Below are 27,350 nucleotides of genomic sequence, written 5' to 3'. Positions count from 1 at the left end.
TCCAATGCCAATCACAACATTATTAAAAATACTTAATAATACCATAATTAAATTTCTAATATTCCCATTTCATTGTTACTTTTATTCCATTATATATGTTTCCCCCTTCTCTTATTTCTACCTAACTTCTAATCATGCCACCATTCTAAGAAAGAAGGGAAAGAAAGAGAAAAAGAAAAGCAGATCAAGACATCAAAAAAAAAGAGAAAAATCCTTTCCTTTCTATCCATTGTCTTTTGCCTGCTTCAGTACTTTAGTTGCTATGCTTTTTTTGACTTGCCTCCCATATTCCTTGCTTGGATCTTTATCTCTGTCTGCATCTACTTCTTGGCTATTCAATCTAAGTATTTCTCCCATCTCTACCCTCTGCCACTGCCTAGCTTCCAAGGTATCTGCCCAAATCCCTATCTCCCATTCAAAAGTATCTTTCAGTATCTCCAATTTCTTTTCAATTCTCTTGAAATATTTTTGCCCTGATTTAATTTAATTCTGTTAGCTCCTCCCTTTTCTGAGCATCTAGATCTTTACTTATCATCCCTCATATAGTATTTTCCATTTTTCCCATAGTCTCCGTAAATCCTTTCTCCATGATGTCCTTTGTACTTTGGAAAATCAATACCATCTCCTTCATAGTTTCACTCTTTTCTTCCTTATGAAGCATCTTATTTTGTTTTTTTTAAATCCCACTTTTGTCCAGTAGTCCAAGAACCATTTCTTCAGACCTAAAATTGTCCTTCAAGAAGTACGCTAATCACAGTTCTTTGTATCCCATAGGTTACAAAGTTTCATTTAAATAGTCCCAGAAGTTATCAAAAGCCCCTTTACAAGTTCAATTTTCTGTCCCCTTTACAAGTTCAATTTTCTAGCATAACATTCAGGGGTCACTTTAATTAAATAACTTCCTTGTTCTCATATTTGAGCCTCCAGTAATTGTGGGGTAATTAGGTATACCCAGTAAATATTTCCACAATCTTTTCCCAGACTTGTATATTTTCCTTTCGTCAGCAAGGGGGACTCTTAAATTTCAGTGTTCCCACTAGTCAGTCTATTTTTAGTTATTTTGATCATGATTTTAATTGTAATTCAATTATAGAAGCAGGATAAGTTTTTAAATAATTCCATCATTTTAAAATGCATTCCCAATATCACATCTTTCTAGTTTAAGATCCAATCTTCTGAATTTTTGGAAATTTATTGTTTTTCTCTCTTTAGGTCTTTTCCTTCTGGTCTGGCATTTTTTCTCAGAATGCTTAATTGCTACTTTAACAAACAATACTGAGCAAATAGTTCTAAATTGTTCCTTGGGGTTACGTTTTAAGTAAAAAGGAATCATCTCTCCCAGTTCCAGTCACTGTTCACCTACTTCATTCCAGCACCAGTCTTATTTGTTCCTCGGTTGTCCCAGCTTCGTGGCAGCCATCTTTTGGCTGCCTCTTCTGGCCGACAGGGAAAAAGAACCTGGGGTCAGACAGGAGAGCTGCAACTCTCTGCGACCTCACAGGGCACCCCTCTTTGCTTCACCGCCCATAAAGGGTGACTTTGGCTCCTTTCAGAGCCCACCAATGGAGAGAACTTGGCACAGGAGTGCGGAGACCTACTCCTCATGTCCGATCTCGCCGCAACATCAAGTGGAAGTTTTCTACTACAAGCTAAAATAACAGCCTTAAGAACCACTTAGAAAACTTATTTCAAAAAATACTTAACATTCTTCTGAGGCAGGTATCAACTCTGTAAGCCTCTATCAAACTCCAAATGACCATCACATCACCATCCAAATAAAATATTTTTTTAAAAAAAATAAATTAGAAATTATCAAAATGTTGTGATATCGCTACACCGCAGAATATTTTGTGGATTTTCCAGGAAATAACTATAATCCTTTGAGATTTCGGACAATTTGTGCGAATTTATTAACTTTTCATGAAATTTTACAAAATATTTTGGTACTTTAGCCACATGTAAGATTACACGATCGTGCCAAAGTTTATTTTATTCGAACCATTTGGTTTCCTAGGTACCACTAACAGGAATAGTCCAAACATCAAACCTATAGAATGCTAAACTAAATGTTAACAGGTGCAAATCCCCTGTAAATATGCTTTTGCTATTCTTAAATCCATTTAAGAATTAAATAAATCCATTAATTATAGTTGGTCGGGTCTATTGTCATGTTAAAAAGAAATAGAGATATTTGGCTCTCTTGACTCCTCCTCTAATGAGAAATTTTTGCTTCTTTCAGTTGATCACAGTTTATTATTACATTATCAACCAGAATGTGGTTAGATTTATTTAGAGAATCCAAAATATATTTTGCATATCCTTTCTTTCCCTATCAGTAAATCTAGAACTGTTTTGTCCAATTCTTTCCAATGTAGAGAATTCCTTTCTTTCCCATTTCCCTACCCTGACCTTTCTCCTTTTTCACCCAGCTGCTGCAGCCAAAGCAGAATCCCCTCGCTCCCTCCCTTGTTTCCTTTTTGGAGCCAGCTTGTCCAGATAACTTTTCTTACACTGGGCTCTCTGAGCCTTTGTAAATCTGCAATGTTTCATATAGCTACACTATCCTAGCCGTGCTGTGTTCAAAGACAGTGCAGCATTACAAAGACAGCAATTTGTGATTCTCAGTTAATGACTGCAAGAGGGATGCCAGGATTGCCATTGTAGGTTGGTGTGTGTCACTTTATGACCACACTAATTTATGATTGTAATCCCAGCTCCAGTTGTGGTTATAAATTGAGGACTACGTGTACAGATATGAGCAGGAATTGAGCAACTATCAATCGCTAAGGACAGAAAATGAACAGGAACATCAAAGAGAAAGATGGTGGGACCCTTTGTTGCCTATCAGCAAGAGTCAATTCTCCAGTGGTCTAATCCAGGGGTCTCCAACCTTGGCCACTTTATGACTTGTTGATTCAGCCATGCTGGCTGAGGAATTCTGGGAATTGAAGTCCACAAGTTGTAAAGTGGCCAAGGTTGGCCATCAACTGACCATGGTGTTTATTCCATTTATAGAACAAGCAGTTTAAATATCTCATCCCCAAACTGAATCAGAATGCTATCATTAGTGCTGTCATCTGGGAAAGGTTGTAAGATACATATTTGCTGGAATTTCTTTTCCTGGGCAAGATTCAATTATTTCAGTAACTATATTTTTACTTGAACTGATTGTGTATTCTTTTTAGTGCTTCAGCAAATGATTCTAAGCTTTTGAGAAAAATGTCAGGCTTTTTTAAACAAAATGTAACAGCAAGTCAGGTTGGGCTTTTTAGAAACTGGGTTTTAGATTGCTTCCACTCTATTTTTGATGAAGGCAGGCCTTAGGATACCTGTCAGTGTCAGGGTTGGGCACATCCAACAATTCCAATTGAAATAAATGTCAGAAAATTAAACAATTGACCAATTTACCATTACAGAAAAGAGCTACAAAGAGAAAGTAATATTGGAACAAATAAATAGCAGGAAATTTCTTACAATTGACACTTGCAATCTTTTGTGAAATGGGTGAAGGAGCAGGAAGAGATGCTGTTGGGATTTCTAGTAGAGCATGTCTCACTCATCCAAATTCCCATGCCTTGCAAACGCAGAAACAAACAAGCTCTGGAACCATTTGATACAGGTTTATTCAAGCCTGAGGCCTGGCACAAATTAGTATGTAGCAGTCCATTGCAAAGTCAACGCTGAGAGCTACTGCCTCCCAGCACCCAGCAGGGCCATGCCCCTCAGTCCCACCCACTCAACCAACATCCGGTGTTGCCATTCAGTTCTGCATTAGCAGTCCACCATCTGGTCCTCCATCCGGCCTCCGACCACTTCGTCCTGCACGCTGTTGCCTCCAGCGCCAGCCAGCTGGGTTCTGGAAAGCCACCAGTCAGCTGTGTGGGGGAGAATGCCATCATCACGTCTCTCACATCCGCTGCGGCTGAAGCTGACGCCATCCCAGCAGGGCACCATGTCACTGCCCGGGTCATCACTGCACTGCATAGCTGTCGTGGCTGCTTCTGCTTCCCCATCCCAGGTATGGCAAGCCGGTTGGGGCTTGACAGACGGCTCTCCCTGCCAGGGCCACACCTGGAATAAACATATTAATCATGTTATGTATCCATGGGTCCCTGGTTTCCATTCCTCCCCCCGGTTTATGAGGATAGATCTTGTGGAACTTTTGGATTAGTCGAGCGGCCTGCCTGTTTGATGTCATGTCACCTATGAAACACCTTCTCCTGCAGGGCCAATGGGATGTATAGTTTATCGCCTTCCATGCCAAGCCATCCTGTTGGGTTAGTAACAATTGATGATCCAGGAACCATGGATCATCCCATAACTCATTTTATATCTCCCGAGTTAGATAGTCTGCAGCGCTCTGCACATGAGCCACCTGTTGCAGATAAGGAGGCATTATGGCCTGGATTACTTCCTCCTGGTGGCTATTATATTGGGGCATCCATGCTAGGGCATCCACCATGAAGTTTTTCCCCGCTGGAATATATTTGATGGTAAAGCAGAACTATCAGAAATACTGTGCTCATTAGATCTGCTTCAGAGACAAGCAATGTGGGATTGTGTGAGTTCTATCCCAGGGGGGGTGCGGGTACTAGGCCTTGGGGTTTTGTGGAGAGAGCAATCGGAGGGCTCCATGTGGCTCCTATGGTGGTTGCAACCCCCTCAGGCAGAACCGGATGGCAGATGCTCCGGTGTTTTTGGTGCAACCAGCTGGGTCATTCAACCTATTTTGAAATGCTCCTAACTTATTCACATGCAATGCAGGAAATTAATCTATCACCAGAACTAAAATAAAGTGCATCTGTCAGACCAGCTTTTGCATTGGATGGAAGAAGCACTGTTTTGCTTTTTCCTTTGGGCCTTTCAAAGTCTTGGCTTCACTTTGATCATGAACAGAAACAATCTAGGAAAAAAAGTCATACTAGCAGCTCATAAAACTTACACCTTTAGTAATTTTTGTTAGTCATAAAAGGTGCTACCAGAATCCTTCTGATATAATGAACTAGCACATTCCAACAATAGAGGCTTAATTGTAGAATAGAAAGCAGTACTGTAATGCTTTGACTCCATTAGCATCCATAATTCTGGACTCAAAAATATTAATAATATCAGTATATATTTGATATATTTTACTTTGTTTAATTAAATGTCTCAAATTTTTAAAAAGTATATATTGGGGAAATGGTTTAAAACAGCATTCCAATGTTTGTTTGGCAAAAAATATGGCAGAATAGACTTCTACTTACAATACTACCATGGTGGTAGAATGATCTTTAGGATGGAGACATATATTTAACATCAGCCAGAATTGTACATTAATATCTTCTTTTAGCTGAATTCAGAAAAATAAGTTAAATGTTTTTAATTTATAGGCTTGATCTGCTCTCTGCTGGAGAAATACTATTATAATCAGCAAAATCTTACATTGCTTTTGGAAAAGAGTTAAACATTTATAACAATTATTCAAGATGTCCTTCAGTGTATCACATTCAAGTCACTCAAATATGAGCTATATAATAGAAAAAAATCTGTTCAATCAAGTAGCATGCATGGACAAAATAGCAGCTATGGATAATACTCAAGTATTTTCAGCAAATATAGCAGCCTCCCAATTGTTACAAAGTGAATATCGAGCTGCCTCAGCCAGCAGAACCAATAGTGAGAGCTATTGTTGAGTTATAGTCTGCAATATTTGTTCACTGATATCCAGTCACTTTTTTGTGTAGATTCAAAGCTATTGACCCGCTATAATAAATATCCAGAGCATCAATCCCTTGCCATTTGCAAGAGATTAAACCTCAGTGGGTGGGTATGCACATGTATAGAATTCTAAGCCAATTGAAATCACTACAAATGTAAGACATGACTGCATATTTTAAGAACAGCCTCTTGAAGCTATGGAAACTTTACTTTAGGGACTGTAATTCCATAGAAAGTGAATGCTTCTATATAGTAACAATTTTTCAAAAGAAACTACTTGCCACCAAGACATGGTTTGTATCCTCCTTTTAGTCATGGCATCAGTAGTCTTGCTCTTTCAATAGTTCCTAATGACAGTGATGTATAGCTGTTCCATTTTTTGAAGATATCACATCAGCAGCATCTCATTTAATAAAGAATAGCTCAAACGGTGAGAAACCGTTTATGTGGATTTTCTTTCTCATGGTCAGAAGCATATTGTTTTTAGTCTTCCTCAATCTTTTTGTCATATAGACACTCATGGTCATCGATAGCGGTGAATGATATTTAATGATAGGAAGAATCTGGCACCAAAGATTTCAGCCTAGAACAGGGCTGTCAAACTCGCAGCCTACGGGCCGGATGCGTCACAGCTGGCTCACCCAGTTTAGCAAAGGGGAAGGAAGTCTCGATATGTCACTGACGACACTGTGATGATGGGAGTTTGACACCCCTGGTCTAGAGCTAATAATTCCAGGCAACACGTATCCTGGTAACTTGGTATTATTTACAGTCTCCAGAGAGGCAGGGCAGAGGAGATGGTTTATGAGCCAATCAGCAATACTTGTCTTCCTCTGAATGTATAAACAATCCATTTTAAAGTGATGGCAGAAACAGCTGCCCTGAGATATTGGATAGCAGGAATATGGTATATTCAATGCCAGCCATACTATTTCCCAAGATCCTCTGGGCGTCCTATCTCCACTTGTCATTTCCTTCACTCTCTCAGCAGTGAGCCAATAATCCTATCATCACTGAGCATGTGAGTCCTCTTTGGCTTTTTCCAGTGTTCTAATCCCGATTGTTTACCCATTTGTAAATTTGTGGTTGTCTAAGCCTGAAAATACTTCCGTTTGTCTGAACTGTGTGATATTGGCTATATAAGGAATCAGTCTTGGACACTGCAGGAGCCATTTTCCTGCAAATAGAAGGAGCTGCTTGAATAGAATTAGCTCAGAGGACCATACAGACTGTGACTATTGACACACTGACAGTAATAATCCAAGGTCCCAGGCAAGATTTTTTTCCCAGACTAGCTGAGGAAATTTTTAAAAAATGATCTTGTAAATGATGATATATCTCACATTATTTTCAGAGACATTCCAGATCGTTTTTTTAAAACATGAGGTATATAGAACTTATATTTTCCGAATGGAGCTCTTTTAAAAGAGAAAAAATTATACTTTCTGAATGGCAGAGAGTAAGAATTTCCATTGTCAGTCTTCATCCTACCAATCCTAAGCAAACCAAACTTTTCTTATTCAGAGTAATAAATTCTCGGAACAAGGCTCAAAAATGTGACTTTGGTTTAGCAGGAGCTTTATAGCACAGAAAACCCCTAAAATGATGTTGCTTCCTTAGTAGCTAGGCTTCAAGTGAGCCTAATTTTCTGATAGTTTTTTGGCCTCTGTTTACTCCAGAAACTTTTGAGTCCTTAGGCAATTGTGAAGTATGTAAAAATATTTTTTGCTTTTTGTTACATTGGTTTACTTCTAACTACTGTATATATAACCATCTGTTATTTGCTGGAATTATATTTAATCTCATTCTTTAGCTCTGGACACAAACGGCATACCTGTTCCTAAAGTAACCACTCTTCCTTTAAATGCAGAGATTCTAAAAACAGAATTAAGTGAAGTCAGAGTGCCACCTCATGGTAGTTAACAATATATACACATTAATGACATTGGCAACTACAAACTTCTCTCTCTCTCTCTCTCTTTCTCTCACTCACTCACACTCACTCACACACACACACACACACAGAGTCAAATGTTCTGTTTTAACATTAAGCAGTACCAGAAAATCTACGTCAGGTGTTTATACCGGAGGTTATTAGACAAGTTGGACTTAACAGAATATCGCAGGAAACAAAAGGAAGGCTTTATAGCCAGACTTTTTATAATGGACCTAGTCCTAACATTTCAGAAAAATATACTGCAAAAATATACTGCAACATCTGAATGAGCCCTACATTTAGAACAGATTATCAACCAGTATTTTGACATTCTTTACGGAGAAATCTGACCTTCCCAGTTACATTTCTCTCATTTACTGCCACGTTTCCCTGAAAATAAAACCCTATCTTATATTTTTTTTGAACCTTAAAGTAAGTGCTTGGCCTTATTGCCATACGTTCAAAAGCCCGACTGGGCTTATTATCAGGGATGTCTTATTTTGTGGGAAACTGGGTAGGACGTCAGAAACAGGCCTACAGGGGAAGGATATAAAGCCACAATCTATCTTTGCCCACTACTATTTAATTTTTATAATCAACTAGACAACCCTGTGGCATATTGGGTCATCTTTGAGAGAAAGTTAGTGCAGTCTTTTTGACTAGAATGAATATTACATTTTAGGCTGACCGTATTTTTTATTGGACAATTCAATGATCATCTAAGAATATATATCAGAAACAGAAAAATAATTAGTGGTATATGAACTTCACTAAGAAGTCAATATTTATTACCCAAGCAGATATACTGAATGACCACAGGTGGGCAAAAAAGCAATACTAGTGGGAGTGACCTACAGCTTTTCAATTTCTCTATTGACTTTGCTTGTGGGAAGTTGGCAGAAAGTGTAGAAAATCACACATTACCATAGGAATGCTACAACTGCAACAACTTTGCCAATAAATCTGACCTAAACATTGTGAAAATTTCAATTGCACAGGTGTAATGGGTCCCAAATATTTTATACATTCTTTAAATTAGCAGATTTTAGATACCTTGAGTCAACAATTGTTGCAATATAATGCAGCGTTTGGGCTAACCTAAGGGTACAGACAGGTAAACACAATGAGTTTTAGTAGTATATATATTCCGAAATGGGCTCTTTAGACAAAGTGAAGTACTATCCCTCTAAGCCAGGAAATGAGCACAAAGCAATTGTTATAGGGTTAAGAAAAGTTATGGCTTTGATTCTCTTTTATACAGTCCACTTGATGAAGTTAGATGTACCACTAAGTGAAAAATTCTAAGCAGGGGCAGACAGTTTATTATTCAGGAACTGATGTTACCTACTTTGATAATGAAATGTCTGCAAGAAAAGCTCAGAGAGCTCCAAAGATCCCACCGTTCAACCCTGAACTACAGTCTCTTTTATTGGTATTCAAAAAATCCAAGGCCTATGGAGTAGACTGAAAGGTCAAGCAACATCCCAGAATACAGTGGCCACTTCCAGGTTGATGCAAAGAAAATTATATAATTATATTATATAATTTTTTATATATAATATATACATATATTTGTTTTCTGAGGTTTTCACGGGTGTTTGTATGTAGATCTTTGGTTATTCGGGTTTTCTCCCGTGTAAAATTGGAAGTGTCTTGGCGACGTTTCGACGAAGTCTCATTCGTCATCTTCAGGCTGGTGTTTACAGCTTCATGCTTCTAGGAGCAATGCAATGAGCAATGAGCAATGAGACTTTGTCGAAACTTCGCCAAGACACTTCCAATTTTACGTGGGAGAAAACCCGAATAACCAAAAACAGACACAGACATATATATATATATATATATATATGTCTGTGTCTGTTTTTGGTTGTTCGGGTTTTCTCCCGCATAAAATTGGAAGTGTCTTGGCGACACTTACGTTTGGCGACACTTGACGACACTTACACTTTTCTCCTAGAAGCACGAAGCTGTAAACACCTAGCCTGAAGATGACGAATGGGATTTCATCGAGACGTCGCCAAGACACTTCCAATTTTACGCGGGAGAAAACCCGAATAACCAAAGACCTACATACAAACACCCGTGAAAACCTCAGAAAACACACACACACACACACACACACACACACATATATATAATCGCCAAGCGGGAGGATTTGCCTTTTCATTTTTAATAACATCCTAGCCTTCATCATAAAAAACCACCCCTACAAAGTTAGTCTGGAGTATCACTTAGCGTTAAGACCAAGCAAGTGGTGCATTTTAAAAAACATTACATACGATCTTCCAAAGTCAGAGAGGTACAAAAGCCCTCTATCATCATACACTTCAGAAAATACTTAAAATGTTAGCTATGTGATTTTTATTTTTATTTTTACATATGAGCTGAAAAAATCTCTGCTGCTAGTGTTAAAAAATTGGAGATCAAGGTGTTGCCTCAACTTTTACCAGATGATAAGAATGTTCAAAGGAAGCTGTTCCAAGTAGTGTGCCATATCTGCATGCAAAACTCTATATTAAAAAGGGGTTGAGCCACAATTGAAATACGAAAATGATTCACTCTGTTTAACTATTGATTAATGCTAATATTTTACCCACAACTTTTATATTCTCTTGAGACAGTTGGTCTTGGGATACCAAGAAGCCAAAGTAGGCCTGACCAAAGGTTTCAGTTATGGGAATGTGCATTAACGGAATCCACACTAGTCTTAAATCAAATGTATATCTTCATCATCTTATTGTATATGACAGACTTCATGCTATTGCACAAGATGTTACCCTCAAGCAGGCATAGAAGCAGATTCAGAATATTATGCTATACTAACTGAATCTATTGATCTATCACTGCACTATATTGATTTTATCCAACATTTTCTTCAGCAATCATATGAATTTTGTGGAAAGTTTTGTCTGACCAAGACGCCAAAATTAATTTCTTATGATAGTTGGCTTTGCTTGCAAACTTAATACCTGACCTTAGACTGGCACCTTAAATGAAGGTCAGTTGGCTCAATCTCCATTTTTAGTGTTTTACTATTTCTCTCATGACTATACAAACTGTTATATTTGTTATTTTTATAATTTACTTGTAGAATTAGTTGAGAATTGAGCTGAAATTAAGTATTTGGAGATGGGCCTATGTAGAAATTTTAATTAAATTTTAAAGGATACTCAAAAAATAATATAGTACACTTCTTTCCTTTTAATAGTACTGGGTTGTAAATCCACAAAAGAAAATTACTCATTGCATTAGCAGCAATCTCCATGCAGGAGTTGCATACTACCCACTTCTCATATGTGACTGACAGAAATAGCTAAGTCTTTGTGAGTTCATTTAGAGGATTCCAGAATACAGACATTTCCATTCTTATAGAAGCCCATTTTACACATAATTTGAGATACAAGTATGGAGGGAAGAGGTTAACAGATCCTATAAAAATGTATTTTTAAGAGAGAAAATGGTTTAGAAGAAACAGGTAAGCTGTTATCTATTGAAACACACACATTGCTTTCCCCTTTATTCCTACCTCAATGACTTGTGTCATTTTGTACGCAGAATTTTGCTCCTTTAGTCCCCAGCTAGCAACCATTTGAAAAAAAAACACCCTAATTTTGTCTCATAATAAGCAAATGCAAGTATAAGAAACAAAATCCACATTACAAATAAAACCAACATTATTTTCTGTATATATCTCTCTTAAATATTGCATTGGGCTACCTGTAACAAAGCAGTAAAAATGGTGTTTATTAAAAGATGGCTTAAAAAAGAAAAGTAATAAAACAAGAAATTGTTTTAGAAAAAGCAATTTAGAATGTAATTATATACACATCTATTCAGAATTAAATCCCACCAAATTCAGCAGACTTTACGTCAGGAAAGAATGCATAGCATTACTGGCTAAGAAAATGCATTTTTTGCTTTCATTATTAGAAATATATGACCTTAAGGGTTCTTAAACTTTGCACAAAATAAATCTTAAGGGGCAAAACAGCAACACCAGTCACATTATTCGTTGTTCTTGCAACAAGGGATATTTTGATTAGATTCTTTCACTTGCCCAGCCTGCCCCAAGCTTTCAAACCATTCTATATTAAGCAATTGTATGTTTTGTTTTCACAGCAGAGGTTAGTGATATCCCTGCCACTGAGATCATTGTTTCTATGGAAACAAAATATACATCAGAAAGCAGAGGCTTTCATTTCAGTGCTGTAAAAATAAGCAGGAAAAAAAAAAAGAAAAGCATGGATGTTGGAAAAAGTTTTATTCCCACTTCAGATCCACACAATACTCCAGAACAAAAAAGAATCCCAATAAATATCAAATGCTTTGCTATAGGATTGGACAATATTCATTTTCATTCCATTTTGAAGCTGCTTATTTCATCAACCATTCACTCCATTGAGTCTTCCTTTCTAAATGACATGTCACTATGGAAACAGTGGCTTTAATTTAGAAACATATAAAAGAAGAAGTGTGAAAAGAGAAACATAGTTTGTACACTGCACTGAAACATACTATGGTTGGTTTGGATGTAGTATGATGCAAAGCCCAGTTTTCCAAAACAATTAAGTAAGGTGTGAACCTAGCCTGGGTGTATATATGTGCAAGAGACACTCCCTTGACTTTACCATAAATATGAAATAAAATGGAAACAGCGATCAAGCTGCAAAACCTAACTCCATTCACTTAGAATCAGGTTATGAGTTAAGTAGAAAATCACAAGGGAAAATCACTGTAATAATTTAAATCTACTTTTATGGTTACCGGTACATGAAAATGATTTTGACTCCCAATTAAATACAAGCACAGGGATTAAACAACTACCATTAATTATAGAAATGACATAACCAAAACCAGTCAATGTTGTAATTTCTTGGATATTATGTATGTTAGTATTGATTTTTATTACATTTAAATTCAAGTGTTACAGTTCAATTTAATACATTACCTTTAATGAAAGCATAATTGCTGTCCATATATGAAGTCTATTAATCTAGTTTTTCCCCCCAAAAGGAATTAAGAGTCATGTATTAATATATTCCCATCCTCAAAAAATGCTATTTAATTTTATCCATGTGAACATCTTTCCTCTCTAAAAAAGATAAAGTCCACTCTTTCTCATCATATTAAACAAACATATATATGGTTTCTGCCTTGAATCTCGTTTTATTTATTTTTTCACATTTCTGAACCATCCATGTCTCTCAGAGAAATACTATATGTACAATAAAATCATGTTATAATAATAAAAAACAACATAATGGTAGCAACCATTTAACTGTAACATCAATAAAAGGACAATATTTACTTTAAAATATTTTAAAAGTTAATTGGGTTGTATTTATTTTATGATACCACACAACACTTTCTGCATTTAGTAAATGAACAAAGAAAGCATATTAATCTGAAAAATGGAAAAGCATGCCAAAATTCACTCAGAACAGAAACCTGTGGATTTCACAGTGGGAAACTGGTTCAGTAAATTAAGAACTCACCATGAGTTTTATTCTGGTTTCCACTCACCAAAGCCAACATTCCCATCAATGTACCTTATATATTGCTTGTCACCATGTCTTATTTTTAAAATCCTGGCTATCTTACAAGTGTTCAAAAGCAATATTCTAGCACAGATCTTCCAGAACAATACTTAGCTGAAGCTTTTCTTTTACTTTGTGACAGTATGATTTTTAAATATACATTACATTTCAACATTTCTTCTGCATAGAATTTTGGATAGAATCTTGGAAGCATTTCTGTATAAGGCAGGTTTACAAAGAATCTAAAACAGTTGCAGTTTTCTGTAAATGATTTTAAGAGGTCAAGTGAGAGACAAGCACCTTCCATGCCAGATTACAGGGAACAGAAAACAGTCAGATCTTTAAGTCAGATATACAAAAAGCACTGAATAGGTTATACTTTGTATGAAAGCATTTCATACTTTTACATTTTTAAACACTATGAACAATTTCATGATTTTGATTCTGCAGACTATAAAAGAAAGTAACATGTCATATAAATTCTGCTATGTCTAACTAGTCACCTGAAATTATCAAATACTTTAGACATTGGAAAAATATATAAGGAAGACAAGCACAAGGTTTGACATATTTTCCAAGTATTTTATATCTTCTGCCAAAATAATATGCCTTACCTGCATAAGAAACTAAAACTGATTCATACCCTTAAACACACTGCTTTTCACAGTAATTCTCATAGGTTCATTGTCAATTTCAGGGTTAGAATACCTGCAAGTCCCCTATTGAAAGTATATAGAACTGCTGCATAATATTCATTTCTGAATATTGTAATTCTCCTGATTTGTGGTGTGAATAGAAAAACAAAGGGCTTTAATGGAGCCATTTATATTAAATGCAGGCCATACACATTTCTAGAAATCAGAACTTTCCTTCCTAAAATCAGTTTACTGTACTTATAAATAGCTATGCTAGCTTGTTACCAACTAAGTGGCACCTGGAAAAGCAAATTCAAATTGCATTATTCATGTTATTAAAATATTGAAATAACTTTATATTTTGTGGAATTTAGTGTAGTACCTGACAATATGACACAATCTTTTGAAAATGTAATCCAAACTCCTTGTTGATGGATAAAAGCCATTACTACAGCATTCTGAGGCAGGCCAATTTGGGTTTGCAAAGCTGCAATAAGTAAAGAGTCCGCCGCTTTCAAAGGCAGCCTGTTTTTATTTTGGAATGGACTGTATCACCATGTACACATTCCTCATGGATAATTAACCATTTTTTTTTTGTATTTTACTGGTGTGAAAAATGTTGGAATACTTTTTTTCTCTCTTCCCTATTATCCCACACCTTTCCTTCCCTTTTCTTTTCCTTCCCCATTTCTCTACGAACTTTATTTTCATTCGTATTTTATATTATGATAATCAATAAAATTTATATTAAAATGGATAAGCTAACAATTTTACTGAATTGTATCAACTTGGTACAAGTTTTTAAAAATATATCAACTGGACTATCAGAAAACATTTTCTTCATTTACATCAGAGGCACCTATTTCTATCATGGAAATTGCGTTATTTTAAAAAATAATTGATGACAGGAAGATCCAGGACATATTTTTAACCCATTGGGTAGCTGAATAGTTTAGTTATTTTGTTTTGCAGATTAAATTACATTAAGCCCATTCAATTGTACAACGTTAATAACAAAAATTTAAAAAACACCAAAGTCAAACTGAAATAACTGAGTTTGACTATGGCTGCACTAGAAATCAATAAAACTATACCGAAAGAACAGACTGAGGAATTGCTGATTTTAGTATAGTAATACTATTAGGTCAAGTATGTTTAGACAAGACTACACATATTGTTTATTCAAACTGTATTTTGAAATTATATAGAAAAGCTGAGGATATTTTGTTTACAATTGAGTTGTATTCTACACTTACAAAGTAACCATCGTAAGAAAGATACGGGCTTTTAAAGAGCATATACAATATAAAAATCGAAAGTCAGGCACTTGCATTTTTTTCAATCTAAAAGGAAAGAGTTCCATCAACACCACACAAGGCAAAGAAGGTTGATGAATTGTTATACAAACTACATTTCCTGTTTAGTTTCCTTTTTTATAAAGGCACTTTATATACAGATAGGGTATTGGTTAATAATCCTGTTAGTTTCAATTTTTATCTGACTTCTTTACCATAGAAATACTTTGATACACATGTAAGTGCATTTTCTGTATTAAGTCAGTATCTATTGCTTTTCTACAATTAAAAATATTTGGTACTGAAAGAAATATTGAATTTACACTCTACTTCAGAAATTATCAGATGACATCACGATGCCTTAGCCACTTGGAACAAAAATATCAAATTATTTTCTTCACATGAATAGGAATCTGTCAGAAGTGTGTTTGAAGTCTTTTATTTTCTTCACGCAATCTTTCAATTTCAGCTACTAAACTGTCATTTATAGAATATCTTTCAAGTAAGGCATGCATTTCATTCTAGAGAAAAGAAAAGAAAATCAATATGTAATAGAAGAATTAATATTAAATTACTTTTAAATATGAAATTTTAATAATTAAAAAGAACCTTAGATTTTTTTTACAGAAAGGTAGACTTTGTTGTCACAAGCAACCAAAAACAACCAAAATAGAGTAATATTGTCACATTCTTTAATTTTTAAGTAAATCGCTAATCTGGAAATGACCATTCCTAAACCTGACAATCTTGGACCCTTTTGGTCCTGGCTCTAACCTCCCCCTTTAGGTTGCTGAAAAGTCGCTTTCCTACTGTTTGGCTCCACATCCATTATGACTAACAGTAAAGGATTATGGAGTTGCATTTTAAAACATCTGGATTGCCTGCCCCAGAGTTACCATAATAAATATGAAGTGCTACAATGAAAGGGAAGTTTGTCAACATATATGTACAACTCTTTATATTTGTATACATACCAACTGAACATGAAACTGTTTGATCATTTCTACTTGCAAATTTACAATGTCACGATGACAAGCTTCCCTGAGGAGAGAAAAACACCAATTTATGTCACAGGTCTAGTCGGGTTTTTTCCTCCAATTCAGAGATTTACTACTACACAGGTAATTTCAAAATGATAAACTATCATCCCACAATATCCCCTCACTTCAATGTTAATGTATTTCTTTGATGGAACCTACTAGAAATAAAAGGCTATTAGGAAAGAGGCTGTTTCTCTTCATCTTACTGCATTTCCAGTGTCAAGTACCCAATATGACAGCTAATGCATCAGGCTTCTAAATTACTCTGATAAATGGAATACAGAGAAAAGCATCTGTTTATTTTAATAAACAGAAGTGTGCAAAACTCTCCTGTTGGAAAACTCTTCTGTAGGAAATTCTGCAAAATATTATAATTCTACAAATACTTCTACAAAATTCAATAGGACTAATATAATTTGTGACATAATATGACAAATAAGAAATTGTATGTTTTGTTGCAGGCACAAGCTATGCATCAGTTTGTGTGCGTGAACATGCATATGTGTGTCCATATGTGCAATACAGTCAGCTGAATCCTAAATTGGAAACTGAGGAAATTGACTATTTTGTTTCTTTCTTCTTAGGAAACATGTTGCAGTGTTTGCACTGTTTCAGTGTCTCGGGCTGTTTCTCTCTCCCCACATACCGTTTTATATCTACAAGTATAAAGTAATCCCCTAAATTAGAAGTCTTCTCATAGATTCAAAAGTGTGTAACTCGCCTATAATACATGGGATACTCAGTATCAGTACCTATACACTAAAAAAGTCTATTTTGTATTTATCTTGAAAAATATTGGATCTAGAAGCCTTGCCAAAAATTTAGATCATTATTTTCAAACACTTGGTAAAATAATTACACTACCTTAAAATATTTGCTATATTTTAGATATGAATTGAAATAAGTACAAATAGAAAACATTTCTTTTAATTCTTAATAGTTTTTCACAGGGCTACTACTAATAAATAAAAATTGTTCTTTTGTAAATTTTTGTTGCATTGGTTATAGTGTCTGTTCGCACTGCGCTTCCCTAATTTATACAGTAAAGCATCTGTATAAGCATCTTATCTGACAAGGGATTCTTCAGTCCGATTGTTACAGAGCATAATGCTGTTCTATGGCCGACAAAAGGAGATTATCACTCAGTTGGCTGCTAAACCTACAGGTGAGTTAATCCAGCTCCTTCACCAATACATACTAGCATTCTAATATATTACATTATTAAAAATGTAATATAATAATAACAACAACAACAATAATAATCAAATAAAAGAAAAAATATTTTATGCATTCAGTTTTTACAAGCAACTTTCAGGTGAGGCAATGTTCAATAGGAGTTGGTTGTACTTTGATTTGTCAACATTTACTTTTGTTATCTTGGCAAGCTTCTAGAAAATTGTGGATCCAGGTAAAGGAACATACACGATTAAAGAAGCAAGTAATATATTATAATTAAGGAACTTGTTTCACTCTTTAAACAGGGCGCACCAAATTCAGAACAGTTAAGTTTTGAAATATTTTATTAAAGAGATCTACTAAGTGGTAAAGCTCATGAAAAATAAACGTGTCGAAAAATATGGTAAAGTAATGTATGAATCTAATTCTCTTTACCTGAAATCATCCAGAGTTTCTTGTATCATATTCTGAATGAAATGAATTTGTACTGATGATAAAGGTGCATTCAATCGGCTGTTTCCAATAGTATCTACTATTTTCTCAGATAGTGTACTAGCAACTCCAGAAGTAATATTGGAGGTTATCTTTGGACCTATGCAAAATAACCAAGAAGTGTGAGCATTTCAATTTTACAGGAATAAAAAGGGAAACAGCCTGCAAACTAGCATATTGAAAAGACATCTATATCTACTCTTACCATATCATTTTTCATCATCATCTATATTGCAAAGTAAGGAAGAGTTAAGAAATCCTCACTCAGCATACAAATTTACAGCAAGCTTATGACCAAACTATTAAGGATAAAACCTTGAAAAATACCAATCAAAATCTAATACATACTAATGGAGACACTATCTGGAAAATTATGCTGTATTCACAGAGTTAGAAGTTTAGATTGTGTCATATTACCTTTCAGCTTAGCAATGTAAATAGTTAATGGTTTAAAGAAAGATTTTAAATTACTTTTGAAATACAATTGCATTTTTTAAAAATGTGGGCATTTCTTGAGTATTATACCACAAAAGTGACAGTTACACATACTTGTTGAGGTAGTACCATTAATTGGTGATTCATATAAAAGTTGTGTCTGGATATTCTTAATAAGTCTTTCTCTGGAATCAGGACTCTTGATTAAATTGGCAACAGATGGAGTATTCAGAGTTGAAGGATCAGAGTTCGAACAGTTCAACTACAGCAGGGGGGACAGAAAAAAACATGTATTAATATCCCATGGCAATGTAAAAAGAGGATAGGAGAGACCCATCAAAGTACAATAAATGGTTATTTTTGCTACCAGCATGATTGTTGCAAGGTAACAATTTCTCTCTTATTTGAATGTTATTTATCACATACTAGGATCCAAATCCTAGAGATCCAAATCACTGGCAGTTCGTCTTTCCTCAAATGCAATAAGAACATCTGACCTCCTTATTAAAACTTTCAAGAGGATGTACACAAGGCTTTTTGGGTTTTATCTGCTTATTTTTAAGAATCCATATCTGTTCTTAGCTTGTCTATACAATATCAGGTTTTGTATAAAAATGTGACTAAATAGCACAGTTAAAAACAGAGTTAAAAATAAATAGATCTATAGCGTCTATGTGCCTTTTAGTCCCATTTTTATATTATTTTATGATGTTGGTTGTAAATTTCCCAGATTCACTTAGGTGAGAAGGGTAGCATATACATTTGATAAATGAATAAATAGGGAGGTGAAAACAAATAAGGATAGAGATGCACATTTACAAAGCAGCACACACCCATTTCTTTCACTTGATAAACCACTGTACTGATAAAACTGTCATACTGGAACAAAGTGTCAAACTGTCAAGCAAGCAAGTACCATAATTCTGGCATGTTGGAATCATTCAAGAAAGCAAAGCCCAACCTATGGGCAGCTTTCATCATTCTTTTCCTTCTAGGACCTAATAATAATAACAATAACAACAACAACAACAACAACGGCAACAGCAACAACAATAGTTGATAGTTCCATAACGAACAGGAAGAAAAAGATATGCATATAGTCGCAGTGTTCCTGATCTATCTTGTTACAAAATTGATGTAGATGTAATACGATCCAATCTTAAAGGTCATTCCTGTAAGATTGTATGATGGAAGATATAACAGCTTTTATGTTTTATGCAAAGGGGGAGAAATTGAAAGCAAAATAAAAGGCAAAACTGCAATCACACAATACCTGTTTGATGTGCTCACTGGATTCTTGTTTTCCATGATTTGTTTTTTTAGCATCAATATCAGGGTGCTCATCTTCCTCTTTAATGGGAGATCCAACAAATATATTAAATGGACTTGAATGAACAATATGTGGATTTGATCCTGCTGGATTTTTTCTTGCAGGTAAAGCAGTATTAAACTGAGACAGAAAATCCATGCTTAAAAGATAAGACTGAAAATCCAAGCCTATAGTGCAAAGCAAAAAATCATATATTTGCATTGCTTAATTAAAAACTTTCTTGATACATAGTCAACTCTTTTGAAACAGTATTTTACTGTTATTTCTAGATTTCTGCTATAATACTGATACTATTATTAATATAATAGAAAGTGTGTTATAAAAACTGCTTACCATCATTCTTTCCTGGAACGTCTTCATTTGCTTTACAAGCCACAATATCTAGAAGAGATAAATAGATATTGACAGTACAGGAAGAAAAAACCAAAAGTCCACTTTTAACCTAATTTTACAAAGAAATTCTGTTTTCTAAATTATAAGCTATTCCACAAATTTATATCATTTACAAATGTAATAAATTTGTATTATTTACTCCAAGTATTATTACTTGTATTTACTGGTCTCTTCATCCAAATCATTGATATTGAACAAAAAAGGATCCATTTAGGAGCTCCTTCCAATTTGATGAGAAATAATTGATGAGCCCTCTTCAATTCAACCTTGGGTCCATCTAATATATATGGCTACAGAATGAGTAATATTCTAACCATAAGAGCCAAGAGGAGCAAGAGTTCTAATGCAATAAACAGCGTTCTTATCAATAAACATACAGTTTAATTTCAGCATCAACATACCATCTCGAAGTGGAGAAAATAGGTCACCCAAACTATTTCTTCCCAAGTCTTCAAAATTAGCTGAATTAGAAGTATACCCATGATCCATCTCTTTGGAAGGAATTACATCCAAACTGCTGCTCTGAGTCAAACCTATAAGGGGAAAACATTTTTTAATAAAAAAATTGCTTTAAGAATAAACTAAACTCTCATTCATGCAAGCAAATTCTGTTTTCATAGCAATATAATTTGGTATATTGAAGAGTCATAACAATAAGGACAAGTCCAGCAGATTTCAGATAAGGGGTTTAGAGATTTATAATAAGAAGCTGACCTTTAAAAAGATGGAATGGTGCCAAAATATAATTGGTAACATGTTCCACACAACCAATGGGGCTTATTATTGAGGAAATATAATTAATATTGAGTTGCAAGCAACCATTTATAACCATTTATAACCATTACCAACCATTACCAACTATACCTGTTAATAACTTTAATTATGTGAACAATGAATACTAATAAATTTTGTGCCAAGACACCCACAACACTGGTAGAATGCTTGTTTCCCTTAGGCATTAATTAGCAATGCAGGAAGGGTTGGCAGAAACATTTGCTGTCTGAATGAAGAATCACATCCCTCCCATTGTATGTGAACTTGTAGTTGAGTATTTCTTCAACATAAGTGAAAGTATCTGCCAGGGCACCTTAAAATTATACTCTAGTTTATGGGTACTAACAGTAATGACTATCTTATTTTGTCTACTGGTAATACTGGCCTTAAATACAGGACGGAACTGTTTTTCTGTAAATAAGTATTTCTCAAAATCTCTTCCAAATCTTAAAGGCATTATCCTGCCATCTAAATATATTTATTATATCTGTAATTGGAATTTTCTGGACAGATTGCAAAGTTATTCAAAACAAGAAAAATAATGAATAGTACAGAATACATTTAACATACAAAAAATCATTATCCAAGCATTTGATATTTTAAAAATTGCCCAGTAGGAGATTCCATAAGCATCCACAAGCCTGCAACTTTTTGTCCCTAGCTATTGCCTAGAATGACACACTGAAAAGGATTTCTAAAATTGACCAGAGTGTCAGTCAGAATTTTGTTATATTGTTTTATGTTAATTCTATAATAACCATAATTCTATGGTTATCTTTAAAAAGAAAGACATGCAATTTTCAAAAAGAAAGATATTGGTGAAAGTACTTTAAATCAAGAGGAAAAATTTCTTGTCCGAATTCAACAGCAATGCCACATTGTGTATCTGTTTTAAGCTTATGCAATTTGGGTGAAAATGGAGTTTCATTTTTTAAGTGTATATGTGGTTTATTCTGTTTTCCCTCACCCCCAAGATGATAATTTTTTACCCCAGCCCAGCTGTGATTGAGTTAAGAAACTTTTTTGGTGGGAAAAAAAATTACAGCCACTGCTAGATTGAATAACTTTGTACAACAAAAACAACATTTCAGTGGTGTTACAGAAATGTTAAAACAAAACAATGAAATAAGAACTTATATTTATTCTTTGACACTTTTTGCATAACCAGATTTTTTTCTCAACAGCTTTCAAAATTTTTTTTTTACCTGATTTATCTGGAGTAGCATCACTTCCTTTAACTTCATTACTTGGCATGGACTGCGGCAGGAAAGTAGCAGGTACATTAGATGTAAGATTTTTTAAAATACCAACGTTCTGAATTCCTCCAATATTGTTTGTCAATTTGACATCAGATTTTTTGCAAGTTTGCTTACTTGAATTTGTTTTATGACTAGACTAAAAATAAAAATAGGTATGTCAAAAATATTCCAAATGAAATAAGTTATCAACAAGTATGACTAACATCTATGCTAGCATCAACTATCCTGACATTTTTAATTCTTGTAAAAATAAAGCATTCAAACCAATTATTTTCAAGTTAAACGACAAACCGGTATGATTGAAAATGTCAGCCATTTTGTAGACATAAAAACTGTACAGTTTGAATACAATTAAAATATAAACACATTTCAAAGCTTAATAAAAATGCATGATTTCTTTATTGATTTACTATAAATGGAAAAAATTAAGGTTTCTTTTTTAAAATCAACATTTCATCAATATATGCTCAACATTTTTTACCTTTGAAAAACTGTTACAATTCTGCAGTGTTATGCATTTCACAGACGTTTTGTGAGCACTGACTGATTTCACAGGTGCTGTCAGCTTTCTTAAATCATAATGGTATATTTTTCCACGAGAAGAGCCAATAGTGAGTGAAGTTCCTTCGGGCATGAATTCTACTGCAGTTAGAGGAGTTTCTGCTACTAAAGTTCTCAACTGCCTTTATATGTCAAATAAAAATATTGAACACAAAAGGGAAAAAAGAATGTTACAAACAATTTTCTAAATAAAAACTTTGATCTTATGGAGTTCTTTGTTGGGTTTGATCTGGTTATATCTGTGCATCTGACCCAAGATTAATCAGTGTGCTTCATGGCCAAAATAAGATTTAATAACACTAACACTAATAACCCCTTGTTGAGCTGTGCCCTCCAGGTTTCCGAGCATTTCATCAGCCGAGGGCCCAGGGTAGGGGTGGGGGGTGGCGGTTGTCATTAAGGAAGATCTAGAGCCGAGGGAGGCCACTGTTCCTCAGATTGCCGGCTGTGAATCCCTCTATGTGAGGTGGGGCCATAGGAATCAGTTGGGCTTGTTGATCGCGTACCTGGCTCCTTGCTGCGTGACCACAGCCCTGCCCGAGCTGTTGGAGGTACTTGCCGCTGTGGCGGTTGAGATCCCCAGACTTATAGTCATGGGGGATTTCAACCTACCATCAGCTGGCTTGTTATCGACTGCAGCTCGGGAGTTCCAGGCTTTCATGACGGCCTTGGACCTGATTCGAGTAAATGATGGCCCTACGCACATGGGGGGAGGCACGCTGGATCTGATTTATATCTCTGGACAGTGGTTAAATGATCTGGAATTAGATGATTTAGTAACAGAACCAATGTCATGGTCCGATCATTTTCTCCTTCGCCTAGACTTCCGAACCGCCACTCACCATCGCAGGGAGACGGAACCTATACGTTGGTTCCGTCCCAGGCGCCTGATGGACCCCGAGAGGTTCCTGACGGAGCTTGGGCCATTCCCTGAGGATCTGGCCCACGGCACGACTGAGGAACTAGTTGTGGCCTGGGAACAGGCCGCGGCTGGGGCCTTGGACCGTGTCGTGCCTTTGCGGCCTCTGACCCGGCGCAGATCTCGCCCGGCCCCTTGGTTCTCCGAGGGGCTGAGGGAGATTAAACGCCGCAGAAGACGCCTAGAGAGCACCTGGAGGTCCAGTCGTTCCGAAGCTGATCGGACACTAGTTAGGTCCTATTCTAGGACCTACCTAGTGGCAATGAGGGAGGCAAGGCGTTCCTACGCCTCCACCCTCATTGCGTCGGCAGATAACCGCCCGGCCGCCCTGTTTCGGGTGACCCGCTCCCTCCTTCATCAGGAGGTGCGGGATGACCCTTTACAGGGACGTACCGAGGAGTTTAGTGGTTATCTATACGATAAAATTGCTCAGCTCCGGGATGGTCTGGACCGAAATTGGGATGATCCAAGCGAGGGAGAGGAGGCATGTCTTGTTGAGTCTGTTTGGGATGAGTTTGACCCTGTGGCTCCCGAGGACGTGGACAGGTTGTTGGGGAGGCTTCACGCCACTACATGTTTACTGGACCCGTGTCCTTCCTGGCTGGTACTGGCCACTCAGGAGGTGACACGAGGCTGGCTCCAGAGGATTATTAACGCTTCTTTGTTGGAAGGGGTTTTCCCTGCCGCCTTGAAAGAGGCGGTGGTGAGACCCCTCCTCAAGAAGCCCTCTTTGGATCCAGCTATTTTGGGTAATTACCGTCCAGTCTCCAAACTTCGCTTTGTTGCGAAGGTTGTAGAGAGTGCTGTGGCACGACAGCTACCCCAATACCTGGATGAAGCCGTCTATCTAGACCCGTTCCAGTCCGGCTTCCAACCCGGATACAGCACGGAGACAGCTTTGGTCGCATTGGTGGATGATCTCTGGAGGGCCAGGGACACGGGTTATTCCTCTGCCCTGGTCCTATTAGACCTCTCAGCGGCTTTTGATACCATCGACCATGGTATCTTGCTGCGCCGGTTGGGGGGATTGGGAGTGGGAGGCACCGTGTATCGGTGGTTCTCCTCCTATCTCTCCGACCGGTCGCAGACGGTTTTGACAGGGGGGCAGAGGTCAACCGCGAGGTGCCTCACTTGTGGGGTGCCGCAGGGGTCGATCCTCTCGCCCATTCTGTTCAACATCTATATGAAGCTGTTGGGTGAGATCATCAGTGGCTTCGGGGTGAGATACCAGCAGTACGCTGATGACACCCAGCTGTACTTTTCCACCCCGGGCCACCCCAATGAAGTTGTTGAAGTGCTGTCCCGGTGTTTGGAAGCCGTACGGGTCTGGATGGGGAGAAACAGGCTCAAGCTTAATCCCTCCAAGACGGAGTGGCTGTGGATGCCGGCATCCCGATTCAGTCAGCTGCAGCCGCAGCTGACTGTTGGAGGCGAGTTATTGGCCCCAAAGGATAGGGTGCGCAACTTAGGTGTCTCCTGGATGATCGGCTGTCATTTGAAGATCATTTGACGGCCGTCTCCAGGAGGGCCTTCCACCAGGTGCACCTGGTTCGGCAGTTGCGCCCCTTCTTTGATCGGGATGCCTTGTGCAGTCACTCATGCGCTCGTTACCTCTCGCTTGGATTATTGTAATGCTCTCTACATGGGGCTCCCCTTGAGGTGCACTCGGAGGCTTCAGTTAGTCCAGAATGCAGTTGCGTGGGTGATAGAGGGAGCTACGCGTACCTCCCACGTAACACCGCTCCTGCGCAGACTGCACTGGCTACCTGTGGCCTTTCGAGTGCACTTTAAGGTTTTGGTTATGACCTTTAAAGTGCTCCATGGCTTAGGGCCTGGGTACTTACGGGACCGTCTGCTGTTACCGCATGCCTCCCACCGACCCGTACGCTCTCACAGAGAGGGACTTCTCAGGGTGCCGTCTGCCAAGCAATGTCGGCTGGCAGCCCCCAGGGGAAGGTCCTTCTCTGTGGGGGCTCCCACACTCTGGAACGAGCTTCCCCCGGGTTTACGCCAAATACCTGACCTTCGGACCTTTCGCCGCGAACTGAAGACACATCTTTTCATTCGCGCGGGGCTGGCTTAAGTTTTATCGATTTTAAATTTCTTATTACTAATTTTAAATGGGGTTTTAGTTTTTTATATATTTTAAAGTTTTTAGGCTAATTATAATAAGTTTTTTAACTTGCATTTTAAATTGTATATTGTATTGTCTGTTTTTTACTTTTGCCTGTACACTGCCCTAAGTCCTTCGGGAGAAGGGCGGTATAAAAATCAAATAAATAATAATAATAATAATAATAACAGAGTTGGAAGGTACCTTGGAGGTCATCTAATCCAACCTCTGCTCACGCAGGAGACCTATACTAGGGATTCAAACTGCCAACCTTTCTGATCAACAAGCTCAGTGTCTTAGTCACTGAGCCATCTAGCCAGGCACACATCTGAGACACACATTTTTCTGATAAATGATTATCTCTACCAATATGCCCATTTTATCTTTCTAGTTTTATTATTCATCTTATATTTAAATATTTATACATAAAGTTAATACACAAAGGTCACAATTTTTCTACTGGAAACATATCCCTAAATAAAGTTATCATACAAAAGTCATCATTCTTCTAGTGGAAACATATCCTTAAGTATTGCTGGCCATGATACCTTCTCAATTTTGACAAAAATTCAAGTATGTGGCATGGCAAATTGAACTCTCACAGTCAACATCCTATACCTTATTTGTGGTTTCTGTTTAGATTTTCTTCTTATACACTCCAACCATTATAAGTTTATAATAAAAAACAGATTTCAGGTTTTAACTGTCTGAGACAGTAAAATAAATAATAAATTTCAGGACATCAACATTGGATTTTCTCCACTTTTCCCATTTGATTTAATCTATCTAATAATGAATTGCAGAGATCTCAAATTCAAGAAGATTTGACATATAAGTAATCATTTTCAGGTTTCATCACTATCAGGTTATCTTTACTGAAGCAAGCAAAATTTTTATATATGAAAAACATTCTATAAACCATTTTCAAATGTACATTTTATTTACTATTGAAAGTAAAATGATTTTAGTTTCATTAAAGAGTCCATGATGAAGATTTCAAAATATTGTTGGTTTGATATAAATTTATTTATTAAATACATTGGCAGCCTATCTCACTGTCAAGTGACTAGCTGAAAGCTGTGATTCCATTTTGTAAATAAGTAAACTGACAAGTATATATTTACCTTTTACTTGCTGTGTCATAGAGAATTATTCTTTTATCTAGACCTACAGTTACAAGCAGCAACTCACTGATAGGAGAAAAACAGATTTCATAAGCTGGAGCTTTATGAGCATTTTCAAAGTTATGGTATGGAGTTTGACTGTTGACATCCCATAGGGTTACAGTTCCACTGTCAGAGACGCTACCCAGTAATGCTTTTTTAAAGGGAGAATATTTCAGATGTCGTACGGGCTGCAAGAAAACAAACAAACAGTATTCCATAATTTCTATTTCAACTAAAGTTTGACTTAGCCAAAATCCAATTCTAAAGATTTAAGTCAAAATAATTAGTTGCACACATTCATAATGTTTAATGTGTAAGGAATATTTTAATCAAAGACTTCAAGCTGATTCATATTTGTGTTAAATGTACATTCCCAAGATGTCTTAAGATTTTATTTTTAATCCTATTAATGAAAGATTTTTTTCTTTTTTTACATCAGTTCAGGATGAAACAATCAGGTAAAGACTACTTGAAATCTCAAGTTATAATCACATATGAAAGCAAAGGAAAGTGGTGATGTATGCATACAAGTAGAAACTTCTGTAGCAGCTATTAAAATAGCCATGCACATCTGGAAAAAGATGTGGCA

At 36.5% G+C, this 27,350-nt stretch overlaps 1 protein-coding gene across 3 annotated transcripts in view; it reads right to left on the bottom strand.

Annotated features, from left to right (window-relative positions):
- Positions 1 to 11,882: 11,882 nt before the first annotated feature.
- NEDD1 (NEDD1 gamma-tubulin ring complex targeting factor) overlaps positions 11,883 to 27,350 on the bottom strand; it is a 35,931-nt gene continuing 20,463 nt past the window's right edge. For 2 of the 3 annotated variants that reach the window (XM_058190644.1, XM_058190645.1), the window contains exons 6-15: positions 26,720 to 26,949; positions 22,484 to 22,685; positions 21,949 to 22,138; positions 20,371 to 20,502; positions 19,910 to 19,957; positions 19,520 to 19,743; positions 18,361 to 18,508; positions 17,755 to 17,911; positions 16,078 to 16,144; positions 11,883 to 15,624 (exon numbers count right to left, since the gene is read on the bottom strand). In XM_058190644.1, coding sequence (XP_058046627.1) covers positions 15,520 to 15,624; positions 16,078 to 16,144; positions 17,755 to 17,911; positions 18,361 to 18,508; positions 19,520 to 19,743; positions 19,910 to 19,957; positions 20,371 to 20,502; positions 21,949 to 22,138; positions 22,484 to 22,685; positions 26,720 to 26,949 — 1,503 coding nt within the window. In that variant the 3' untranslated portion in view covers positions 11,883 to 15,519. The remainder of the gene's footprint in view (positions 15,625 to 16,077; positions 16,145 to 17,754; positions 17,912 to 18,360; positions 18,509 to 19,519; positions 19,744 to 19,909; positions 19,958 to 20,370; positions 20,503 to 21,948; positions 22,139 to 22,483; positions 22,686 to 26,719; positions 26,950 to 27,350) is intronic. The other variant, XM_058190648.1, reaches the window with a different exon arrangement.

Source organism: Ahaetulla prasina, chromosome 7 (assembly GCF_028640845.1).
Source record: "Ahaetulla prasina isolate Xishuangbanna chromosome 7, ASM2864084v1, whole genome shotgun sequence".
Taxonomy (NCBI): domain Eukaryota; kingdom Metazoa; phylum Chordata; class Lepidosauria; order Squamata; family Colubridae; genus Ahaetulla; species Ahaetulla prasina.
This window is presented reverse-complemented; position numbering and strand designations above follow the sequence as displayed.